This window comes from Stegodyphus dumicola, chromosome 7, assembly GCF_044657685.1.
Source record: "Stegodyphus dumicola isolate Sdum_Otavi_A_Nest chromosome 7, ASM4465768v1".
Lineage (NCBI taxonomy): Eukaryota > Metazoa > Arthropoda > Arachnida > Araneae > Eresidae > Stegodyphus > Stegodyphus dumicola.
The window spans coordinates 44,492,956-44,518,760 of NC_140774.1; the positions used below are offsets into that span (position 1 = coordinate 44,492,956).

The 25,805-nt window shown below is 33.0% G+C and overlaps 1 protein-coding gene across 7 annotated transcripts in view; it reads left to right on the forward strand.

Moving 5' to 3' along the window:
- The window catches only part of RhoGAP71E (Rho GTPase activating protein at 71E), a 164,546-nt gene that overhangs the window by 89,919 nt on the left and 48,822 nt on the right, over positions 1-25,805 (forward strand). For 6 of the 7 annotated variants that reach the window (XM_085820141.1, XM_085820147.1, XM_085820146.1 and 3 more), the window contains one exon: positions 18,327-18,501. In XM_085820141.1, coding sequence (XP_085676267.1) covers positions 18,327-18,501 — 175 coding nt within the window. The remainder of the gene's footprint in view (positions 1-18,326; positions 18,502-25,805) is intronic. The other variant, XM_085820145.1, reaches the window with a different exon arrangement.

Genomic DNA, 25,805 nt, shown 5'->3' on the forward strand with positions numbered 1-25,805 from the left:
GTTATAACATTCTTTTGTAAACAGTAACGATGGCAGCACCATCTGGCTTCAAAGGGATTTAACAGTTAATATGTTGTGTATTCTTTCGTATTTTAGTATGATTTTACAACACTGAAGAATTCTTTGATTGCAATGATATTTTGCTGGGTTGTGCTTGAGTATAATTAATTTCCATTATTCACTTCGGAAACTATTTTTGTGAATAAACTTCAGGTTGACGTACATTTCCTGTAGCCACTGACAGCTAGCTTCACTAAGCTGTAACCTTTGAAGGTGATTAGTATTTCAGAGAATGTAAATAATCACCAATACTGGTAGTTATAATATTATCTAGAGCAACCATTTCCTAGCCTAGACCAAGACTATCATATACGTACACTCTGCACAAAAATGGGGCTACCATTCTACTGGGCCAATTGCAGAAATTTGTGTTTTTCATGGCTTGATAGCACGACTTAAGATCTATATTAGATTTATGTATAGCATTGTTCTAATATATTAATTTTGGCACAAAATAAGACTCTTTCTGTAATGGCATAATGAATTTCTTCCATATTTTGATTCTATAACTCAGATTATGTCCAAATATTAAATTTTGTAAAATATGGTGAGAAACTTGCCATGTAATAGCTTGACTCATTTTTTTAATCAACCCCAAGAATAATTCACTTGGCGAAATTCTCAATTTATAGCAACTTAAATCATTTTTTTTAAGTGCATAAAGTGCATTGGGCATTAACTTTTATAACAAGTATGCCAAATTTCAGAATGTACCAACATATAAATTCACGTATATCTTTGGAAATTTTGAATAAAAAACTAATTTTTTGCAGATACCCCTAAAAATACATCTGCTTTAAGATGATGGTAAAAATTTAATAGGTTATAGTTCAAAAATATTTTCGAAAAAATTATTAAATATTTTAAAACATCTGCAGATTTTATTTGGATTGAACCTAAATTTCAAATTGTGCAAGAAGGAATCAAATAAGTTTAATAAAAAAAGAGATATTAATAAATATATACCAAATTCAAAAACGAAAATACCAGATTGATTCAACATTCACATTTTTAAAATTGAGAGCTAATGTTTTAAAAACTACTCATACAATTTTTACAAAACTTGGCCGTTTGGCATAAGTTGAGTTGTAGAATTGAAATATGGAAGTTCAAGGTATATACGATGGTAATGAAAAAACTTTCCCAAAAAAATGAACCGCCAGTACCCTATCCGCTCAACCAATCGAAGTGAAATTTTGATTTCAAGATTGTGATGATTTATAACAGTAGAATTCTAATGATTATGGTTGCGTGAAAAAATTTTTCAATTTTGGAACGAAGTAGTACTGAAAGAATGATTTTGTTTCTAAGGACTCACTAAATTGATAGCTTTAATATGAGCATGTAGTTTTGATTTTTTTATTTTCACTTGGTTAGTCTGTAACAGGAGAAAATGCATGCTTGCATATACAAAAAATTGTACTTTTGTTTAGTTTTTTCTTTATATATATATATTTTATTTTTATTTTAGTAAATTATCATCTTAAAAATTGAAAACAAAAGAATATAAAAAAGAAAGAATTATTATTGGTGGCAAGAATATTTGCTATGAATGTTTGGACATGAAAATAAAGTGTGAAAGAAAATTACTGAGTCACAACAGTGATCCGCCATATTGATAATGAAACAAATGCTTATAACATGAAGCTTCAGAATTCCTCATGTAAACAAGTTTTATTTCTGAATGCAGCAAATATTGAAAGTGAGTTTATCAGTTTAACCTTCATATTTGTTCGAGGGGAAATATCTTTTTCAAAGCAAATTATCCCTTTGTGAAAGCATTCTTCAAATATATATATATATCTATCTAATGGTCTCTGGCAAAGTAACATCTTGTGTGTCATCCATTTTATTCTTGATGAAGTTCTAGGTTTGAAAGCAAAAGAGGAGTAGTAAATTTTCTCATTTTTCATTTATTTAAGATTCTATAAAATTAATGCTACTAAAAACATACCGCTTCCAAAGCACCACTGGATATAAAGACCACCAAGCTGCTGGTCTTGTCATATACAGTGACAAGTTGGAGAACATGGATTATTTCAGTAATGTAAAACATTAATTGAATCATCATGGCCGTTTGAAGTCGCAAGTTGTAACAGTTGCCAGAAATTTAAGCAAGCAGGAGCAGTTAGGGGGGTGATGTATGAAGAACATGATCGAACTTAGAACTGATGTACGCAAAGCATTGAGTAGCGCATGAAGCGATTGTGAACATGGACAGACTTTAAGTCGTTGGAGTTGTACATGTGTATTTATAACCTTTTATGTACAGTGTGATGATGTGTCTTGTGTAAACTAATATGTTATGTGGATACATACAGTGTCTTGTGTAATAAATACTCACTAAAGATGTAACAAACGGTGGTGACGAGGATTGCCAATTTTGAAAGAATGAAAGAAGTGCATTTGAATTAGGGGATTCTTCGAAGTCGGAAGTTGTGATAGTTGCCAGATTAAGTAAGCAGGAGCAGTTAGGGTGATAGTGTACCAAGAACGTCATCGTGATAGAACTTAGAACTGACGTACGCGAAACATCGAGTAGTACACGAAGCGATTGTGAATATGGAGAGACTGTAAGTGTCGGTGGTTGGAGTTTTACATGTGTATTTATAACCTTTTATGTACAGTGTGATGATGTGTCTTGTATGTGATAAAGTGTCATGCGGATATGTGCAGTATCTTGTGTAATAAATACCCATTAAAGATGTAAGAAAAGGTGGTGACGAGGATTGCCAATTTTGAAAGAATGAAAGAAGTGCTTTCGTGGCGTGCTTTACTGCTATCGAATGTAGTACATTTGAATTAGGGGATTCCCCGAAGACTGTTTAAGGTAAAACTTTTATAATCAATTTTTTTTTTTTTTTTTTTTTTTTTTTTTTTTAGAGGAACTAAGCATGGAACAGCTTGTAATTAAGCTAATACAGTAAAATAAAGCTCTGTTAGGAACTTACTTCAGTTATTACTCCACCAATTGATAATTCAAAACTTTCTGTTCAGTTCGAAAAATACAATGAACATGAGGAACAGTTTGATTCATTTTTAGGAAGATTTGAAAGTTATTTACATGTACAAAATGTTCCATGCAATAAACTTGGGAAAGTTCTCATTTCCAGTTTGTCCGGAAAAAAAATGTATAGTCTTTTAAAGAACTTGCTGGCTCCTGATAATTCTTCCAATAAAGATTATGATATGTTAAAAACAACATTGAGAAATCATTTAAATTCTAAGCCACTTATAATTCCAAGCAGGCATGTACGAAAGCAGCATGGAGGAAGGGGGAACAAATAGTGTGTATATGGCAGAGTTAAGGTCACTTACCATACCGTGTGCTTATGATCAGAGCAATGTTGAATACGATGTTGCAGGATGTGTGTGTGATTGATCTAAGGCAGAAGTGGGCAAATACTTTTAAGCGTGGGCCAAAATGAAATTTTCAAAATGTCTCCCGGGCCGGAGGACTATACCACCTACGCTGTGCACATGCGAATGTTTTGAGTGGAGTTTTTTCCCTGCCCAAAAAATTTTTTTGACAAAAACACTATAAGTATTATTTGAAACTTTAAAACTTAAAGCATTTGGACAGAGAAATTTGACAGTTAATAAAAGATAATAGTAATAATAAATTGTCTTACTTAGGTGTATATGCGAACAATTTGTGCCCGGTAAAATATGTCACGTAATTTTTAAAGAAATATGATCCATTCTAATAAATTAATTGTCATTATCTGTATGGTGTCTCTCTTCATGAGTCATAATTTCAAAGATCGTTTCGTTTCAGGAGTCAAGGTTGGGAGAGCATTAGAATTTCAAATCAAAAACTTCCAAGATTTCACAGAACAAAGAAATAACATTTATTAACGATATACTTATATTACTTATATTACTTCCGCCTATAGTGGCCATGAAACATAATCAAGCATCAAATAAATATGACATGCGTCATTCTTCATGTTCAAGCGTCAAGTGCTATATTTTTCATCGGCGTGCATCAAGAGCGCCACCTATCTACCAAAAAGACGGAACATACTCCGCCCCGATGAACATTGGTTCATTACAACATTATTATAAAGATCTTCAATTTTAGATTTAAACAAGTTTTCCAAAAGTTCAACAGTATATCATATAAAATAAAAATGCATAATGACAAATTTAAATTGAATAACAACATTAAATTTAGCACAAAATTTTACAAATAAAACATACTTACAATCTCTAGAAGGAAAACAAAATAATGAAACTGCTAAATTACCATAATCCACAATTGTGGTCCATTCTCTGAATCTGAAACACAATTGAATTAGTAATAATAATAAAGACACAAATTATGAATATACAGTTAATGGTTTTTTTTTAGAGTCTTATTCACTCAATGGTAAGCAGGAAAGTTTATGTATAGGATGCTTCATTTCGCCCAATAAAGTTTTTAGTTTCACAACACGAACTTTTCCATCAGCACCAGGATATAGTTCAATTACTCGTCCAAGTCGCCACTTTAACGGAGGCAAATTTTCGTCCTTTATCAAGACTAAGTCATTGAGGGCTAAATTTGGTTTATCCCTCAACCATTTGGTACGCTCTTGTAATTGTGAAAGATAATCTCTAGACCAACGTTTCCAAAAGCTCTGGAAAATTTGCTGTGTCAATTTCCATCTTTCAGCAGGGGTTAGCTTATTATTTGTAAGATCAGGTTCAGGGATTGCTGTTAATGTAGTCCCGATTAGGAAATGTCCAGGTGTTAAAGGATTAAAATCTTCAGGGTCAGATGAGATGGAAACTATTGGCCTGGAATTCAAACACGCCTCGATTTGTGTAATTAAGGTGTGAAATTCTTCGTATGTCAGAACCTGGGTCCCAATAGTTCGCTTTAAGTGAATCTTCATTTGTTTCACTCCAGCCTCCCAAAGGCCTCCAAAGTGAGGGGCAGCAGGAGGATTACAGATCCATTGAATATTTTCACCGCTCAGGTAGTTTTGAAATGCTTCTTCAGAGGAAAGTGTAGCTATGTATCTTCTTAATTCTCGATCAGCCCCAACAAAGTTGGTTCCTCTATCGGAAAAGATTTTCTTGGGTTTTCCTCTGCGTGACACAAATCTTTTCAGAGATGCTAGGAATGCTTCAGTTGTTAGATCACTGACCACTTCTAGGTGAATGGCCTTTGTGGTGAAGCATATGTAAAGGCAAACGTAACATTTATATCTCGCTCCTCCTCTTCCTTTCCTGGCTTTAATTAAAAAAGGGCCTGCAAAATCTAGTCCTGTATTCGAAAATGTTCTATCCGGCAATACGCGAGAAGCGGGTAGGTCACCCATTATCTGACTGGATGTGCTTGTTCGATTTTTAAAACATTTTATACATTTCCAAATTATTTTTCTTACAATTTCTCGGCCATTAACGATCCAATATTTCTGTCACAGAGCAGATAATGTTAATGTGGCTCCTCCGTGAAGGTTCACTTCGTGAAAGTGTTTGACTATCAATTCAGTAACTTGGTGACTTTTGGGAAGAATGATTGGATACTTTGTGTTTTCTGAAAGATTCAAGTTACAGAGTCTACCACCGACTCTAAGGATTTCTTCTCTATCAAGAAAAGGATTTAATTTCAGGATTTTACTGCTGAGATTCAATTTCTTCCATGCTTTCAAAAGTCTAATTTCTTCTCTAAATTCGGAATTTTGCATGATTTTAAAAATCAAATTGCTTGCCTTATCCAATTCTTGAACTGTTAAAAAAACCCTTGAGTTTTAAAGATGTAGGTTTAATATTGTGGCAGAATCTTAAACACCATGCAGTTACGCGTTTCAATTTTTTCCACGATGAAAACCTGGATGTCGATTCAAATTCAGCCTCTTGGCTAATAACAGAACATACAGTAGTTTGACGCTGTTCTACCTGTACCTCTTCCACCATAGGCTCAATCAAAGGATCAAAAGTTGATGAAGGTAAAATTTTCTCTTTTAACCACGCTGGTCCATTGAACCAAAGTTTATTTCCCACTAGGTCAGAAGCTCTTAATCCACGTGAAACTATGTCAGCCGGATTGTCATTTCCCTTACAGTATTTCCATTGCGAAGGTGATACAACATCTTGTATTTCACGTACACGATTAGCAACAAAGGGTTTCCATTTATCAGCGGTACCCCTGATCCAGTGAAGAACAATTTTAGAGTCACTAAAACAAAATATATTATCTTCTTGAATATTAAATAATTTCCTTAAGTATTTAACTATTCCTGCGGCAATAATGGCTCCCATAAGTTCTAAACGAGGCAAGGTTAATTTTTTAAGTGGGGATACACGGCTCTTTGAAAGAACAAAAGACGTACAGCAAGAATCAGGATCACGAAAATATGCAACGGCTCCATATCCCTTGAGGCTGGCGTCACAAAAGACAAAAAGCTCTATTTTATCAAAATTTGCACATTCATCATTTGATATGTATTTTCTAGGAATACACAAGTTGAGAATAACTTCAATTTCAAAGTACCAAGTTTTAAATTTTTCACTCATATAACTGGGCAAAATTGTGTCCCAATCAATACCCAATTCCCAAAACTCTTGTAATAAGAATTTTATTCTGATAACAAAGGGTGCAATGAATCCAACTGGGTCATAAATTTTTGCCACAATCTGTAATACCTTTCGCTTTGTAACATGTTTCCAGTCAACTGGTTGTAAAAGTTCTTGTACATCTAATTTCATTGTGTCCTCATCCAAATCCCAAATTATTCCCAGCACCTTTAACGTTTTCTTATCCAAATTATCTTCCTTATTAAACCAATATCTTGCCAATGATTTTTTAAAGATACGGAATTTGATTCAAATTTTCTTAAGTTCATACCGGCGTCTTGAAGAATTTTAACTGCATCAGTTGATAATGAGAAAACTTCTTCAACGGACTCTGCTCCATGGATTATCAACATATAAGAACTTATTTAACATGTCAACAGCTTTGCTATATTTCTTTTCATAACCCTTAATATGAGGTTTGATAGTGGCGGACAAAATAAACGGACTTGTTGTCATTCCAAACGGCACTCGGCACATTCGGAAAACCTTAAAGCCTAAACTATTGTCACTATTGTCGTAAGAATGATCAAACCACAAGAACCTTAAAAAATTTCTATCTTCACTATCAATTTGAATTTGGTGAAAAGCCTTCTCTATGTCTGCACAAAATGCAACTTTATGTACGCGAAATTTTAAAATTATATCCAACAAGTTAGGATTTAAATTAGGGCCTGATATCAAACATTCATTTAACGATTTAGCTCCTTCAGACTTAAAAGAGGCATCATAAACTATTCTTATTCTTGTTGTTACTTTACCTTCACGTATAACGGGCCTATGAGGCATATAATAACAGTTAGGTTCATTTTCAACAAACTTACATTGTTCAACAATCCCCCTTTCAACTTGTTCTCTAATTATATTATCATATTCATTGTATAGGAAATCATTTCTCTTTAATTTATGCTTTAGTCATAGAAATCATTGTTTAGCAACGAAAAAATTATCAGCGAGTTGTGATTTATTGTTCTTCCAAAAGAGTTTTGTTTCGTACCTGCCGTTATTAAATTTTAAACTGTCGTTAAAATGCTTAATGGTATCCAAATCAGTTTCCGAAAATGTTTTATTTTCATTTTCAATTCCTATCGAATCCAATTTCCAAAATGACTGCAAATCAAATGTGTTTCCTTCAACGGCAGATAAAAACAACACATTAATTCGAGTATTATTATTTTTTACTTTACCCATCACTGTGTATCCAAATATCGTTGGTACTATAAACAAACCATCATTTATCATTGAACTACTTCCTGTTTGTATGTACCAGAAATGCTCCGCGCCAAGCAGAATATTTATGTTCTCATTAACGGGACTTGTATCCGAAAGTTCCAAACCCTTTTTAGTCATAAATTCTTTAATGTTTTGACATGTTGATGGCACCTGGAATTCTATTGATGATATTAATTCTATCCCTATAGCTTCTACAACAAGGCAGCGATCATCGTTTTTATTTTTTATTTTTAAACTATATACATCAAATTCTTGCGAGTTACCGCGCTGATTTCCAAACGAATAAATTGTTAGAAATTCTTTTCTAATGACTTGCAATTCTAAATCGCGCGCTAACTTGTGGGTGATGAAGTTTCGTTCATTATCTTCACTATCAATCTTTTTGCTTTGAGCAATAACAGAACATGTCTGTAAAAGCACACTATTTTCAGGTTTTAGAGTGTTACAGTGGGAAGTAGATACTAAAGTTTTATTTTGCGTATCTGCAGATTTAACATCTTCCATTTCTTTCGATTTCAAACGGCAGAAAAGTTTATTATGATTTTTCTCGTTACAATTTTCGCATGGTTGTATATTTGACCGACAAATGTGATCTCAGAAAGCATCTGTAACAGCGACCTTCATGTTTCAATTTGTTTCGTTTTTGTTCGTCGGAAAATTTCAAACATCCGGCAGATGTATGTTCGTTTGATTTGCAGAATATGCAAAACATTTTTACCGATGTGTTAAAAGCAGAAGCTTGTGATTTGACTTTATAATTTTTGAACCCTTGTTTAGGATTAACCCCTGTGTATTTATTACCTTTTGAGCTATTAATCAAAATACTTGCTTCTCGGCATTCAGTTTCGATTTTAATGAACTCTATTAATTCACTTACTTCTATATTTTGGTTAGATGTTCTTTTTCTATGGAATTCAAGAGCTAAATCTTCAGGTAACAATTTAAGAATTATTGGGTTCAATAACTGTCCGTATGAACCGCTAGTAACATCTAAACTACTTAAATTTCTAACGCAGATTTGTAACTGATCATAGAGCTTTCTTAACCCAGAAACATTTGAAGAACTTTTAACTGGTTCTAACTGTAACAACATCTGCATGAATTTTGATATAATAACATCTTTACGACCAAACCTCTCTTCTAAACTTTTAATGCATAGATCATAATTTTCTTCAGATAAAGCATAACCAGAAACACAATTATATGCTTATATGCTGAACCAGATAATAAACTTTTCAAATATGTAAACTTATCTATTTTAGATAAACTTGGATTAGAATGAATAGCATTATCATACGAATTAAAGAATTCGAGCCATTTACTGGGATCACCAGCAAATTTTTCAATATTTAATTTAGGTAACTTTACTGAAGCACTACTTGTAACAACATTATTACCATTCAGAGTACTACTAATACCATTACTAGTTGTAATTATACTTCTTTCAACAACTTCATTACTGTTAATTTTCTTTACTTTACTAACAATCTTAGCTTTAAACGTTATAATTTTTTCATCATACTCTTCACATACAAGTAGTTCGTTATCATATTCTTTTTCATCAATTATGAGAGCATCGATCTTTGAGTCAAGAGTTTTAAGTTTATCATGGTATTCAATTAACAATTCATATGATGAATTTAGATCTTCTAGATGTTCTTTATTTAATTCTTCCGATAATAATTTCTCAAGTTTATTTAGAAGTGTAGTAACTTTACTACGTACAATAGCACGTTTCTTTTTCTCTTTTGCTAAATCATCCATTATGTTTCATTTTCAAAGATCGATACCAAGAACAAATAAATCAAATTTCTTACCTTTCAAGAGGTAATTCCCCTTTCCGCGGGTTTCAGACCCCAATAAAATGTATGGTGTCTCTCTTCATGAGTCATAATTTCAAAGATCGTTTCGTTTCAGGAGTCAAGGTTGGGAGAGCATTAGAATTTCAAATCAAAAACTTCCAAGATTTCACAGAACATAGAAATAACATTTATTAACGATAAACTTATATTACTTATATTGCTTCCGCCTATAGCGGCCATGAAACATAATCAAGCATCAAATAAATATGACATGCGTCATTCTTCATGTTCAAGCGTCAAGTGCTATATTTTTCATCGGCGAGCATCAAGAGCGCCACCTATCTACCAAAAAGACGGAACATTATCGTAATTTCCGTAAGAAACGCCGCGGCGTTTACATGTTTAAAACTTAAATTTTCAGCGGGTGCGGCGTTTAGGTGTACTAAAAATAAAATATTTCCTATGATGGTCTTTGTACATAGTTTGGATGGCCTTGTCATTGTGCATAGACTGGTGCTGTTCCCACACAAAAGACCACTCAGTTGCTTTTTGCGAACGTTATTTTGTTTACATTCTTTCCCTTGAACGGACCTACATGCCTTATTCACCCTAAACGAGATCTCAGAACAATAACATTCTTCCCCTTTTCAAATCAACATTCTCATCAGTTTGAATAGCCTCTCTCCTCTGCCATTCGATAAATCTTCCAGGACCCAGCCTCTCCCCACCCCTGCCTTTTCTGCAATTTTTTTCAAAGGCGGACACGACTCCACCTGCCTCGCAATAACGAACTCTGACGTATTTCCCCTTCAGCATGAATGGATTTTTCTCGGCATTCTGCCAGATACAGATCCCATCAGTTTGGGTACAAGTACTTTTTGAATATTTTTTAAGTGAGAAAGGAGCGGAAAATTTTTGAAAATGTCCCTAAACGGCACAGAAGCTTTACTGCTAGTTTTAAGCTTAATGTAATTTCACGTGCTGAACAAATTGGAAATCGAGCAGCAGCTTAAGATTTTGAAGTGGACGACAGATGTATTCGACGTTGGAGAACTGAAAAGAACTTCTTAAAAATATGCCACAAAAGAAACGAGCCAAAAGAAGTGGTACTGTAAGGTGGCCAAATCTAGAGGTCGACCTTGCAAACTGGATAAAGGAGCAACGAGGAAATGGAATGGCAATTTTGACTGTAAAAATTCACTTACAAGCAAAATTTATAGCAAAACGAATGAACATAAATGATTTCAAAGGAGGTGTAGCAGATTTATGAAAAGAAAAAATATTTCTGTGCATACTAGAACAACATTCGGGCAACAATTACCAATGGACTGGCAGGATAAAAAGTCATCTTTTCTAAAATATGCGACAGCTATTATTGACAAAAAAAAACTTCTTCGGTCACAGATAATAAATATGGATGAAATGCCGTTAGCTTTCGACTCTCCCGCAAACAGAACTGTTGATGAAACTGGTGCAAAAACTGTATCTGTGTTTATGACGGGGCATGAAAGAACGTCATTTACATGTGTATTAGCTTGTGCCGCAAACGGTGACAAGCTAAAGCTTATGATCATTTTTATTCGAAAGACTATTCCGAAGGGAGATTTTCCTAATGACGTAATTATTTGTGCAAACGAGAGCGGCTAGATGTGCGAAACAATCATGCATGAGTGGCTACAAAAAGTTTGGCAGTGTCGTATGGGTTCTTTTTTCCAACCAAAGGGGTTCTTGATAATGGATTCCATGCATGCTCATTTCTTTGATTCAGTGAAAACCAGATGTCAAAAATTGTCTACGACCGAAGCAGTAATTCCTGGTGGTTTGACAAAAATCTTACAACTGTTAGATTTGTCAGGTAATAAATCCTTCAAAGCTGAAGTCCGAAAGCGGTGGGAGTGTTGGATGAGTAAAGGATTGCATACAACCAAAAGCGGTGAAACGCATGGAGCATCTTATGAAGAAATTGCAAAGCGGGCAGGAAGTGCGTGGAAATTGGTAGAAACAACGTCAATAATAGCAATCAAAGAAGCTGAAATTATATGCTTAGATAAAGAGACTGTAAACCAAGAGGATGAATGCGACGATCTGGAAGACTTAGATCAGGATTTACTAAATCTTTTTAATTCAGATAGTGAAGAATCAGATTTTGATGGCTTCATATGATGTATAGTTTGCTGTAATTCATAAGTAAAATTTAAAATTTCCTTTTGTCATCCAAATTTAATATTTCGTTGTTGCAACATTTTTTTTCATATAGTCTGAGTGTTACAAATATGGACTTCTTTAGTGGGTAAATATAAGTATATACGTGAAGTATTTTCCACATTTCTTACCTTTAATTTATTTTTGAGTTATGGTTTCATTTCATACATTTTTCTTAACTGGTATGTCATATATCTGGACTTAGGTTGAGTTTTTGCATCTATACGGCCCACTACGATGTCGCGCACAATTAAATCTATTGTGGCGTTTCTGTGTAATTTTAATTTTTTTCCCGCCATTTTTCTCGAGTGCGGCATTTTACGCTGATGCGGCCTTTCTTCGGGAAATTACGGTAAATAAATCAGTCAATGAAAGATTTTATTTTTATATTTATTTATTTATATCTTAACGATACAAATTATTTTATTTTGATCATAGTTATTACATTTTTATATTTAAATTACATTTTGTAAATATAATAGTAAATAGAATTATAAAAAGAAAAGACAAACATCAAACGTTAAAATGGAATAGTTTTAGTTAATGCGAAACGTGAAATCTGGAATGTTCATTTGATATTATTTCTTCAAAATTTGGATCTAAATCACTTGTAGCCATCCTTAATACCGAGTGTAGATTTTCGTCAGTAATTTGTGATCGATATTTATTTTTCGTGTAAATCATTTACAAAAAAGTTCTTTCACAAATATATATTGAACCAAATAAAACTAGGTATTTTTGAACATAGTTAAAAAAATGTTTGAAATGTTCTGTATTCAAAGCACCGTAGAAAACACTCAACTCGTTGGAGTGAAAATTTTCTTTTAGTAAATTGTTTGACTGTAAGTTAATTAGTTCTAGTTGAATTTCAATGGGAGCTTCTTGCACGTCAAAATTGAAAGGTTGACTAATTAATGATAAAGGTTTTTCAATAGCTTTGAAATCTTGAAATCTTCTTTGGAATTCAGAATGCAGGTCTTGTGTTATTGCACTATATTTAAGAAAATCGGTATTATTCAATGATTCTCATTGTGATTGCAATGAAGGGAAATGATTTAGTAATTTCTTATTAAAGTTTTTAGCAAATAAATTTAGTTTTATCATAAACGTTTGAGTGCATATTGAAAGTGAATTGGTTTTTCCCTTGTAGATTTATATTTAGTTCATTCAAATATTTTACAATATCTACTGCAAATGAGAAATCATTTAGCCATACCTCATTTTGCAATTCAGGAAAATCATGTAGTTTTTTTTTTTATCGACAAGAAGGACACTATTTTGTCAAGTAAATATTGAAACCTGTCCAAAACTTTACCGATGCTAAGCCATTGCACTTCAGTGTAATAAGAAATTTCGTAAAAGTCACTTTCAATTTCTTTCAAAAATTCAACAAACTGTTGATAATTTAAGGCACGTCCAAGGATATAATTCACAACTTTTGTCACAACAGTAACGATGTGATTCAATTTCAAGACTTTTCTACATAACACTTCTTAATGAATAATGCAGTGTAAAAATACTGTATCCTGCTCTGGCTGCAACTCTTTTACTTTGTAGCTAATTCGTTTTAGTAAACCCACATTTGTCCCTGTTAAACTAGGACAGCCATCCGTAGTGATGCTTACTATTTTGTTCCAAGTTAAATTTACTTTAAATAAACACTCTTCAACAGCGATAAAGAAGTCTTCACCAGTAATTGTATCTTTCATTGGATGCACACTAAGAAGGTCCTCGCTAATTTCACATTTCTTGTTAATGCCTCGGATAAATATTAATAATTGACTTGTGTCAGTAATATCGCAGGACTCATCTAAAGCCAGAGAACAATATGTAAAATCAGCAATTGTTTTTCTTAGCTGGTCAAGTAAATTTTCTGCAATATTTTCGATCCATCGTACTATTGTTTTCGAAAGGCTTACGTTTTCAAAAATGTTTCTTTTCAGGACAACATATCTCCAACACTTGTATCGTGCGTTGTTTAACAAAGTCTGCTTCAGTAAAAGGTTTACAGAACTTAGTAATTGTGTGCAACAGCATAACTTGCTTTTGTGGTAGATTTCTCAATATTACTTTGTTTGGTACAAATATTTTGTTGCTTATTCAAGTTTTTTGTCATGTTTTCTGCTGCACTTTGAAGTTCTTTTAAAGAAAGTGATGCATATTTTGGATGTTTTGATTTAAAATGCCTGTTTAAATTTTATTCCTTGAAAACAGCAATTGTTTCCTGGCAAATTAAACAAATTGCTTTCTTATCAATGTTTGTAAAAAAGTATTTTACCATCCATGCTTCATTGAAATTTCTGCACTCCAAATCAACTTTTCTTTTTTTAGATTGACTCATTTTACAAAGGCCTACAAATAAATAATTTAATTATTACAATAAAATAATATATATATATTATTAAGAAATAAGACATATATAAGAGATTAAATAAGATATATTTTAAGAGGATGTTGCGGCATATAAGAGATTTAAAAAATTGCATGCAGAATTTTTCAACGGGCCGGATCTGGCCCGCGGGCCACCTTTTGCCCACCTCTGGTCTAAGGGATAGAGCTATCACAGATATAATTTTGGAGCAGGATAATATAAGTTTAGATGGCACTTTAGAAATAGCTTTGGCAATAGAAATAGCATTAAAAGGTGCAAACGAAATAATTGGGAAATCAGTAGAAATTAAGGAGTTTAGTGCGAGGAATAAAGGTAAATCTAAGTCAGTCACTCAAAAACAAAATTTTGAAAAACAAAACTTTTCAGGTAGAAGGTCTAGAAGTAAAAGATGTTCGCAGTATATGGGGACTGATCGTGATAGAAATTCTTATAAATTTAAGATAAGTATCTGCAGATTTTGTAAGAAAATCGGGCACATTGAAAGAGCATGCTTTAACACTAAAAACACGGAAAGAAAAAAAACCAAACAAAAGGTTAGGGTAAAATTACAAACTATGAAACATTTTATATTAGCCAATGGACTTTTAAATAAGCCAAATTATCTAGGATTATTGATATATAATTAGAAAACATTCATTGTTGTACATCATTTGGGCATACTACTTGCATATTTGTGAAGGTCATGCTTTGAAATTGGATGATACCAGTATGAGATTACACCTTCATTTAATTCTACTTCATAGCTTGGCTTCTTTAAATTTACTTACTGTTTCAGTATCATTCAAACGTTTTTCTTTTGAATTGTGATCCTGCAGTTGTGCATATCATTGCAGTTTTTGAATTCATTTTTTAAAAAAAATTGTCTGTCTTCATTAATATGAGGGTTAGAACTTTAATAAAGGCAACACAGCTGAAAAAACGCTACGCAACAAAACCAAAGAATATCGCGTATACCACACATAAACTACATACCTACCTTACCTCTCAGCAAAAAGACTCGTCCTGCCTACATCACGTGCATGCGGAGTGATGCGCAGAACGAATCCTTGTCTTAGCTCGCAGTCTAAAGTAAGTGTTGTCAGGATGTTTTCAAAACAAGAACAACGATGTTGGATAAAAATTGAATGTGCCAGCGGTCGTACAGCATGACAGTGTCATCAAGGGCTTCAAGAGGCTTGCGGGGAATTTGCATTGCCTTACAGAAGTGCAGCAAGATGGGTGAAAGCATTCAATGAAGGACGCCAAAACGTGGCAGACATGCTGCGGCCAGGTCGTCCGATTGTCAGCGATGCAGACGTGCAAGCTGTTGCCGCACTAATGGACAGTGATTGCCGCCAAACGATTCGTCGGCTGGCCGAACAAACAGGATTAGCGCATACGACTGTGCTGCACATTCTGAAGGAACGCCTGTCCATGAGAAAAATTGCTTCACGATGGGTTTCACATCAATTGACGGAAATGCAGAAATGGCTACGATACGATGCTGCCCGAACCCACCTGGAGCGCTATGAGCGCAAAGGAGATGCTTTTTTACGCCGTATCATTACGCTGGATAAGACTTGGGCCCGATCGAACCAGCCAGAACTGAAACGCCAATCAAACGAATGGCGTCATCACGGGTCACCACGACCTTCGAAACTTCGTCAGAACCCCAGCAATGTGAAAGTTATGGTGATTCTCGTGTACGACTGTGATGGTGTCATCCTAACGCATACCGTTCCCCCACATCAGACCGTCACTGCGCAGTATTACTGCTCATTTTTGGAGCACAATCTTCGACCAGCTTTGAGAAAAAAACAGCGACACTTTCTGCAGAATGCTTCTTTCATTTTGCATGACAATGCTCGGCTGCATGCAGCACAAGCTGTGACCGATTTGTTCAAGCGATGGGGCTGGGAAGTGCTTTACCATCCACCATACTCCCCAGATCTAAGCCCTTGTGACTATGACTTAATTTCTAAGATGAAGGAACCACTTCGTGGCACTCGCTTCTAAACTGTTCCTGAGATTCTTGTGGCAGTAGACCGGTCCATTCAAACTATCAACAAAACAGGTGCTGCTACAGGTATCCTGCGACTTCCACATTGTTGGAAACGGGTTGTACACAATGCTGGCGACTATATTGAAGGACTGTAAAACATGGTGACATGAATCACTTTTGTATTCCTTGTAAATAAATAGTTGCCACTATTAAAGTTCCAATCCTCGTATATTGGGTGGCATTGATTTTCCTTTCTACAGTATGATTATTTTCCCTTCAGTGTTTTCTGTGTGCATATTTAGCCTTCTTATGACTTAAGATGTAACCCCATGCTTCATTTGCAGTAGGATGTTTTATTGCTGCTCTAGAGCTGTTTCTTTCATTATTCCCCTTGGTCATACAGATCATATAAATGTGGTTTTATTATGGAATGTCAAAGAATGTTTGTTTCTTCACTCTGAATAACTTTATGCCATTATCCATAGTCTGTCCTACATGGTCATGTGACCTTTGTTGTCACTGAAGCCTCTGTTTTTTTATAAAGCAAAGATTTCTGCATAGTCTTGTGGCCTGGTAAGCCATTTTCATAATCCCTGATTTATATTCCACTTGGAGCATTAATTGAAAGCTTATCTGGTACTTATGCCTCCAGTTTTCATAACTATCAAAATAATTTTTTAAAAGCAAATGGATCATTTTGTATTATACTTTTCCTTTGTCATCTCACTTTGGGCTGATTTCCAAACTTTTGGTTAAATTGAAATTGCTATTAATTGTTGTAAGATGACAGCCTGATTTTGTATCGAATTAATGGCAAAATAATCCTTCCTTCTGCAGTGCAGTAATTAGCACACATAATTACTTTGCAAATAACATTCTTTGAACTAATGTAAAAGAAATTCAAATTTGCAACAGGGAGTTTTCTACATCGGGAACAAAGCAAGCAATAACCATTCTTTCATAAGCAAAATTTTGGCCATCAGAAAAGTGGCTAATAAAAAATAAAAAAAATAATTAGAAATGTTTTTTTTTTTTTTTTTTTTTTTAAAGTAATAACTAGTTGTGCTTTCATTTATAACTTTTTAAAAGGAGAAGTTTTGAATTCTGCTTAAAATTACCTTCAAAATCGTGTGTAATTTATTAAATTTGGAATTGAAATTAATTTTGAAAGTATGATTATATACTCAGAATCCATGTTTTCAAGAGGTGTTGCAGAATTTTTGCAGCAAACTGTACCTTGGGAAGTGTGAGAATTCATGGCAACAAAAGGCATAATGGTATATTTTCTGTAAATTAATTCCATTTGGTGGAATATTCCGTACATGAAACAGTAAAACTTGCTCTGTTACATCTAATCAAAGATTACTGGAATTGGCCTTTGATTTACTTGGCATTTTGAAGTTTAATATACATATATTGGAAGGTGCTGTATCTTGTAAGTAAAAATATATTATATGATATCCCTTTGAGTGTCTTCTAAGGTATAAATTAAATTATCACTGTCTAGCCTCTTCATAATTATTTTTATACTAGCCTTTATTTAAACTCTAAATTATTTCATAATAATATGAAATAATAGTCTTAAATCAATTGCAAAGCACTCGGCATAATTGAAACTAGCTAATGCATGTAAAGGGTTTGAAAAGCATGATTGAGTCTTATATTGTTGTTTGTACATTTTGGCTTTAGTAACACAATCGGTCTTATCTCATTCCTGTACATTTTGGCTCCAGTAATGCACCACAAGTCTAATTTGTTAATCAGCATGAATGTATTAAATAAGATAGATATTATAAAATGGGAAACGTCTGGGAGTGATGTTATCCTGGACTATTCCATGAAAAGAATTATTGCTATATAATTTGATTCAGTTTAATGAAATTAACAATGATTACTTAAATTGAATTCACTTTGCTGTGCTAAGCGCCTGTCCAATTTGTGTGCTAGAATTTTATTTTGTGAGTGGGTATAATAAATGTATATATTTGCATAACTGGAAATTGTTTCTAGAATAGCTGTGAATAAGTATTTGCTCTTAAAAAAAATCATGCTAATTTAAAGAGAAAATAATAATAATAATCTTTAATTCTAGGTGGCAACACGAATTATGAAGTTCCTTATAGATAATTTTGGTGTTAGTAACTTATTTGGAAGAGAGAACTATGAATACTATGCTCGTATTACTGGCAGAATTCTGAAGGTGGAAGAAGACTGGATATTTGCATTTCGTTATCCTCCAGATTCCTTAGTTTCGCGTAATTACGACTGTATGTTTAAGTAGTTTGTAGTTTTTTTTTTATCTTATAATATTACATATATATATGTATTTTTGTAATTTTATTGAAGCATATAGTTTTAAATATAGCTTTCAGTTATTCATTTTAGGAGATAATATTCAGGTTATTCTACAAAATTATGGCATTTTTTACACATTAGCAAAGCGTAATAATTAGACACAATATTAAAAATTGCATTGTTTCTCATTTAATATGATTGTGGTCTATTAATTCTGATTAATTACATTTAAGTACTGAAATTTCTTTATTATTTTGTTTTACATCAGAGTAAAGAATATGATTATGAATTCATTAAAATATCATATTAATTTTTTTATATTTAAGACCTATGATAGTGTGCCAAACTTAGTCATTGGTAGATTTTCTTTCCATAACTCTGCAAAAAAGTCATGTGGGTGACATGAAAATTAGAATACAGATAATATTTTGGGCTCAGAGGATGAAGGAAAACAAATTAGTTAAAGAATTCATATTATATATATCATATGGAATCAAACAGAAAAAGGCTTTATAAAAAGATTGCATTAGTATAAATGATTATCTCTGACCCTGATGTGTTTTAGTGCTTTCATCCAAAAAACAAAATCTGAGCCAACAGCACTTAACAATGGATGAAGCTGGAGAAGGATCATTTTATGGAAATGGCAGTCTCTGTTATCAGTGTATCCACCCAAGGTGTGGAGGTTATTGTGGCCATTCAGCATAATGCTCCCCAGGCAACCATTCAAAATCTTAGTTTCTTTCCCTGATGTTACTTTGTTACTGCCTCTTTCCTTATCAGCTGGTATGTAGAATTGTTTATGACACTGAAACGAATATCATCTGTAAAGATGTAGTAACTCCAGTGATGTTTCATCCATTCAATTTTTTGTAATGACCTAAATCAGGGATTCCCATTGAGGTTAGTATAGACTCACTGGGAGTCGATGATGATCAAAAAGTTCGATAACCGAATATATATTGTCTGTATGGGCATAGTCAAAATTTTATTGATTACGAAAATTATTGATAAAATTGATAATTAGTTGTTTATTGACATAAAACTGTATCATATATTATGTAAGAAATCATAAAAACTAAATATAAGGAGAAATTAACACAAAAATTATTTAATATATTTCTAAAATCAGTAATATTTTTATAACACGTAAATTTTTTTAATCATCAAGTGCAATACAAAAACGTAAAACTCAGAACCACAATAAAGAAATATGAAGAAAGCAAGACTGATGCACCACAGCAGAACCTTGCACCTGTTTTTTAGCCATTGAAACTTCTTAACAGAAATCTTGTTCAAAGCACATATATTTCATCAAAAGGGAAATGTACCCTTTACATTTAACAAGAATACAACAAGCTAACTTTTGCTTCCTCGTTCACCATTACGATTATATTGTATGATCTATGTTATAGAGAAAAATATAAGGGATCAAGGAAGAAAGACATTCTTTTCAAAGGGGTCAGTGCTAGTAAAAGGTTGGGAATCCCTGGTCTAAATGATTCTACCAATGGCAGCTGTTATTGTCATGGAGATGCAGCATTCGAGACAGTGGATGAAAAAGTCATTTTTTTTAAAAAGGTCATCTGGCACAGTGAAACTCAGCACTTGATATCCTCTAAAATTATATATCACTTCACAGCCTTTTGGTCAAAATCAAATAGTAGTTTTCTAGCTATTCTAGCTTTGCTGAGAAATGTTGTCTGCTATTGATATAGGTTTCTATTTATATGCAACATGATATACTGGTTATCCACTAGCAATGTTTTCCCAACACCCATTAACCATACTTGCTGCTCTGTTAGTGTTTTGGAAGGCTATCAAAGTATGTGAAAAGACACTGTGGTAGGGTAGATCCCAAGTGTTTCGCCTGTCTTAGCATATTACACCCCTTTTCAAACTTATTGATCATTCTTCCATGTATGAAGTTATTCAGATGGTTTCTCTTAATCATGTTACACTTATAATTCGCTTGGACTCTGCTGTGAACATCTCTGATAACTCCTTTCGTGGCTTATTCTGATGAGCTTTACCTGCCTGCTACAGACTTTTAATTAGCATGCTCTTGTGTGACCTGTGATATTGTATTTCTGCTATTTGAATATGAATCACTTTGCTGCTAAACAAAGTGTTCATTGTGCTCTTACAAGCCCTTTCTCCAATTTTGTGATTATCTACTACTGTCTCTGCTTAGGTTTTCCATGATAGTACATGTATATACAATTAAAATTGTGAGTAGACTTTATTTCTTTTACAAATAAAATATATATAGCTTAAAAATTATGGGTAGACTGTCCTCCATGAAATTAATTTTATTATTGATATTGACAGATATTTTACTTTTTTTTCAAGTGTGTTTTAAATGGCAGTAAGCATCTGATGAATAATGAACTTTTGTAGGTTTATATAAAATGTATTCATAGAAGTTTTTAAGGAATATATTGGAATTGTATATGATCTGCTGCTCTATGAATCTTTTTTTTTTTAGTCTAAAGGGGCTTTGATCCTGAAGGACTATTGTTTTCGTTATGCAATTTTGCAGTGAATCACTACAAATGGTGAATCACTTTTTGAACTCTTGCCACCAAATGTTAGAATCCTGCATTATATTTGAAGAAATTAAATAATAAAAAAATCTGCATAAATGTATGTATATTTCTTGCATTGTGATAAAACAATGGTACATAGAGCCATTGAATTTTGAATAACGTAATCCTTCTATGAATATGGGCATGTAGAAGACCAAATTTGGAATTTGTTTTATTATCGATTTCATATTTTGTAAAACTTTAACGAATTTTTGAGTAACAAACTCAACGATTTAAAAGTGAGCAATGGCAACACTCTACCAGGGAAGGGGACCTTTTTTATCTCTAGCACGCGGAACTGTGTATCGGAAATTCTAAAGAAAGGCTCATTTTAAAATTATTTTGCAACATTGCTATTAAACTGAATTTTATGGTTTAAGTGCAAAGAACATGATATTTAATATATAAAGGTAACACATAAAATGTTTAAAAAACACCCCTTTGGACGTAATTTAAAATATGAAACCTTTCAGTTTTTTCCCCTTTAGATTCAGAAAAGAAAACATTATTAGTATCATACATCAAGTTAAACTTAATAAATTACTATAATTTCAACATATTAATCATACTAATGTTGATATACAATGTTAATCATCATTCAATATATAATCTATAAACCTTTGACGGACTTTTTTTACTTCAGTTTTTAATGCTATTTTGATATTTCTATCATAACAGTCAAATTCTTTTTGCTGTTTGTAAATTTGAGTAAATTAAAGTTTTAAAATTAGGGAAACTTAAACCTTGGTTTCATAGAAGATTCTAGTATCCATATGCCATCATAATTGATTTTGTAGAAAATCTCACATCAAAATATCCATAATCAAGAAGAAATTAATTGATATTTCTTTGGTAATTGTTTTTGGTTTTATTACTGTTCTTTTAACTTTAGTTATGCTTAATTAATCCAGAAAAATTCTTTATTAGTAAATTAAACTTTTGAAGGCTTCAGTTTTCATAAAGCCTCCTTTAATCTTGTCATTCCCAAGTATTATTGGCTTCTTAGAATCTATCTTAAGCACTGATTCTTTCATGCATAATGTGCAGAAAATCTTTATAAGCTATTCAAGAAAATGTGTCATCTTATAATTATCTACTGCTATTAATTTTAAATAAGTTGTAATACAATTATTGCTCCTTTTTATGTAATATTTTAATGCTTGAAAGCAAGTATTTTTGTTTGTAATATTATGTAGTAGAAAATAGTCTCTTTGAAAATTTTGTCTTGGCAAAAATTAAATGATATTACATAAAGCTAAGCATAAATATGAGTAGTTACATTCTAAAGCAGCACGGCAAAGAAATTGCTGACGGAAACATCATGGAGAAAACAAGGCAAGGAGAGAAAGAAAGCGAGGGGGAATATTGCGATTCTAAAGCATCGAAACGTCATCATGGAAAATAAAGTGGTCTAAAAATTTTGCACTTTTAAAACATGGTCAAAGAAAATATTGGGGTATATAAATAGAGTAGCTACAAATCATCACATGACAATAACATCAAAGACTTTTTTTCTTTTTTCAAGTTTTTAAAGTTTTTAAATGCATGTTTACATAATTCATCTGAGAGTGCAAGCAGGGAGGAGGAATATTTTTATATCTACATTTCATATTTTTTATTTAATTAATAAATTTTTACTGAAAAATGCAAGACGGAAACTTAAGTATTTAGAAACTGAAAATGAGTAGATAATTAATGCTACATACAATTGTTAATAAAATTTTAAATTAATTTAGTTAACTATCAAGGTCTTCATCATTTGATTAATCTCTTTTATAAAGTACTACAGTACGAAGTTCGTAATCCGGACTCATCAGGTTTTTGGTGATTCTGGATTAGGGGCTTTTCTGGATTATAGATCATCAATTTAAATCTGGTAAGATAGCATGCAGAAATTATACAATTAAAAATATGAAATCGTAATTTATGAAATAAAGAACAATTATGATCTAAAGAGTATCAAAATTTACAAAAAAAAAAAAAAAAAAAAAAAAGCTTAATATTTATTTGTTTATTAAACATTTCTTTCAATGTAAGTTGTTTAAGATGCTTCCACCAAAAAATTCAAAAAGTTCCTTTTTCTTGTGTCATATATAGTGGACTTTCCAATGCCATACGTCTCGCATAATTTTAAGACAGATTGTCCTTTATCCATTTTTTGCAGCAATTCCACTTTTTGTTTAATGGACATCGAAACATGCTTTCACTTTGTAGGTCCTTTGGCAGCTCCAAAATTGGAAACTCTTTTTGACATAATCAAAAGTTCAAGCTTAATTTTTATAAAATTGTTCTAACAGGTCTGCAAAAAATAATAAGCCAGATCCAGTTAGAAGATTAAGGAACAGTGCAATATGCAACATTAACTGCCTTAGATAATTTTAGCCTAGCTTATACCGTCTGTTATACATTAAATGCTCATGCGTAAACGCATTATGCGCACTCGTAAACACATATGCATGCGCATAAATTTTGTAGCTTTGATGTCCGGATTACAGACTTTGTACTGTATTAGTAATTCATGAAAAATATAGTATATTAAAGATTAAAAAAACTACTAATGCAATTTTATAGTAACTGTATATGTATGGAGCTGCTGCTTTTTTTTTTTTTTTTTTTTTTTTTCAAATTGGCTGTTTATCAACTGATACAACTAATAATCAGTAGTATCAATTAATGCATTTTAAAAATGATTTTGGAATCATTTAATTAATGTTTAAAATGTAAAGAGCTTTTTTTTTAAATGTTCTATATGATAGCCTTTTTTCTAGACTATAAGTCTGCATTGTGATTTCCAAGATAGAAGGGTTTTTTATAAAATTTCCAAGGTATTGATTTCCATTCCTCTGCATTACCTTCTAGAGTCCATCGATCATAGTGGTTGTACTTTTCAAGAGACCAAAAACACAATAGTCTATGGTCGAAATGGCAATTGTCAAATGTCAGTTGATTTTAAAATTTTTTTCTCACTCTTCGTACGTAGCGTATTCGGAAACTAAGTACCGTTTCATTCTAGCGCTGTGGTAGGCATCCCGTGCATGCGCACTAGTCTTTCTTGTTCACTAACTTTCAATTGTCACCATTTTGGTTGCTCTATGTTGTGTTTTCAGTTTGCTGTGCACATTCAAAATGTTTAAGACAATTAGTTCTACAGCTGACTGTGAGATTCGTGCCGTGATTAAATTTTTGAATGCGAGGAATGTTAAACCAGCCAAAATTTATCGTCAAGCGACAGAAGTTTACGGTGAATACGCGATAAGTGATGGAATGGTGAGAAAGTGGGTAAGAATGTTTAATGCAGGTCGAACAAATGTCCACGCCGAGGTTCGGAGTGGTCGGCCTTCTGTTGTCACCGATGATTTGGTAAGGAAAGTTGATGAAGCAATTCATGAGAACAGACGCTTCACAATGAGAACTCTTTCAGAAGCATTTCCACAAATTTCACGTACTGTTTTGTTCGAAATTGTGTCTGACCGCTTGAATTATCGCAAACTGTGTTCCTGATGGGTTCCAAAAATACTCACTGATGTTCACAAAACAAAGCGACTTGGTAGTGCCCTGACATTTCTCACGCGGTACAGTGATGAGGGAGAAACCTTTTTAAAGCAAATTGTGACAGGTGATGAAACTTGGGTGTGTCATTTCACACCAGAATCGATGGAGTAAAGACACACTCATTCTTCGAAAAAACAAAAGTTCAAAGTGACGGTGTCATCACAAAAAATCATGTGCACTGTCTTCTGGGATAGAAAAGGCGTTTTGCTTACTGAATTTCTTCCCAGAGGTGAAACCATTAATGCGGCATGATATTGTGAGACTTTAACAAAACTAAGGCGTGCCATTCAAAACAAACGAAGAGGAATGCTCAGTAAAGGAATTGTGTTGCTTCATGACAATGCTCAGCCCCATACTGCTGGTGTCACTCAATCGTTAATTCGACAGTTTCATTGGGAGCAGTTCGATCACCCGCCTTACAGCCCGAACTTGGCGCTGTCCGACTATCACTTGTTCCTGCACATGAAGCGCAAGCTTGGTGGCAAGCGCTTTGGATCTGACGATGACACGAAAAATGCTGTGGAGTCGTGGTTATCAAAACAGGCGGGAAGTTTCTTTGACGATGGTATACAAAAACTGGTCACCCGCTATGACAAGTGTTTGATCATTGGCGGAAACTATGTTGAAAAATAGTTTAAGACATGTATTTTCATGTAAAAATAAAATTGGATTCGAAAAAATTGTTTTACTTTTTTTTTTTTCAAAACGTTACTTAGTTTCCGAATACGCCTCGTATTTTTAATTTCTCATTATAAGAGAATATGTGACTAAAACTTTTGCATTGACGGAACTGGGTTTGTACTTTTTTTTACTTCCTTATATAAAGTAAAAGAAAGAAGTACTGTAATAATGGAAAATTTTGGGTATTATACTCTTATGAAAATATCTATTTTGACCACTGTCAAATGCATTTTAACAATGTTTTTGTGTGACATCTTCATGTAAGGACAGAATAAAGAACTCTTTTTCTCAAAACAGATAATAAAATGGATTCGGAAGAGATATTTTCATGAAGTTCATACATATGTATCGTGCATAACTCAAAAATGAGTAGCCTCAGAACGTTGAAATTTTGTATATGGGATTGCTATAATATGTAGTTGTGCACCTCCCTTTTTGGTTCACACTACCCATAC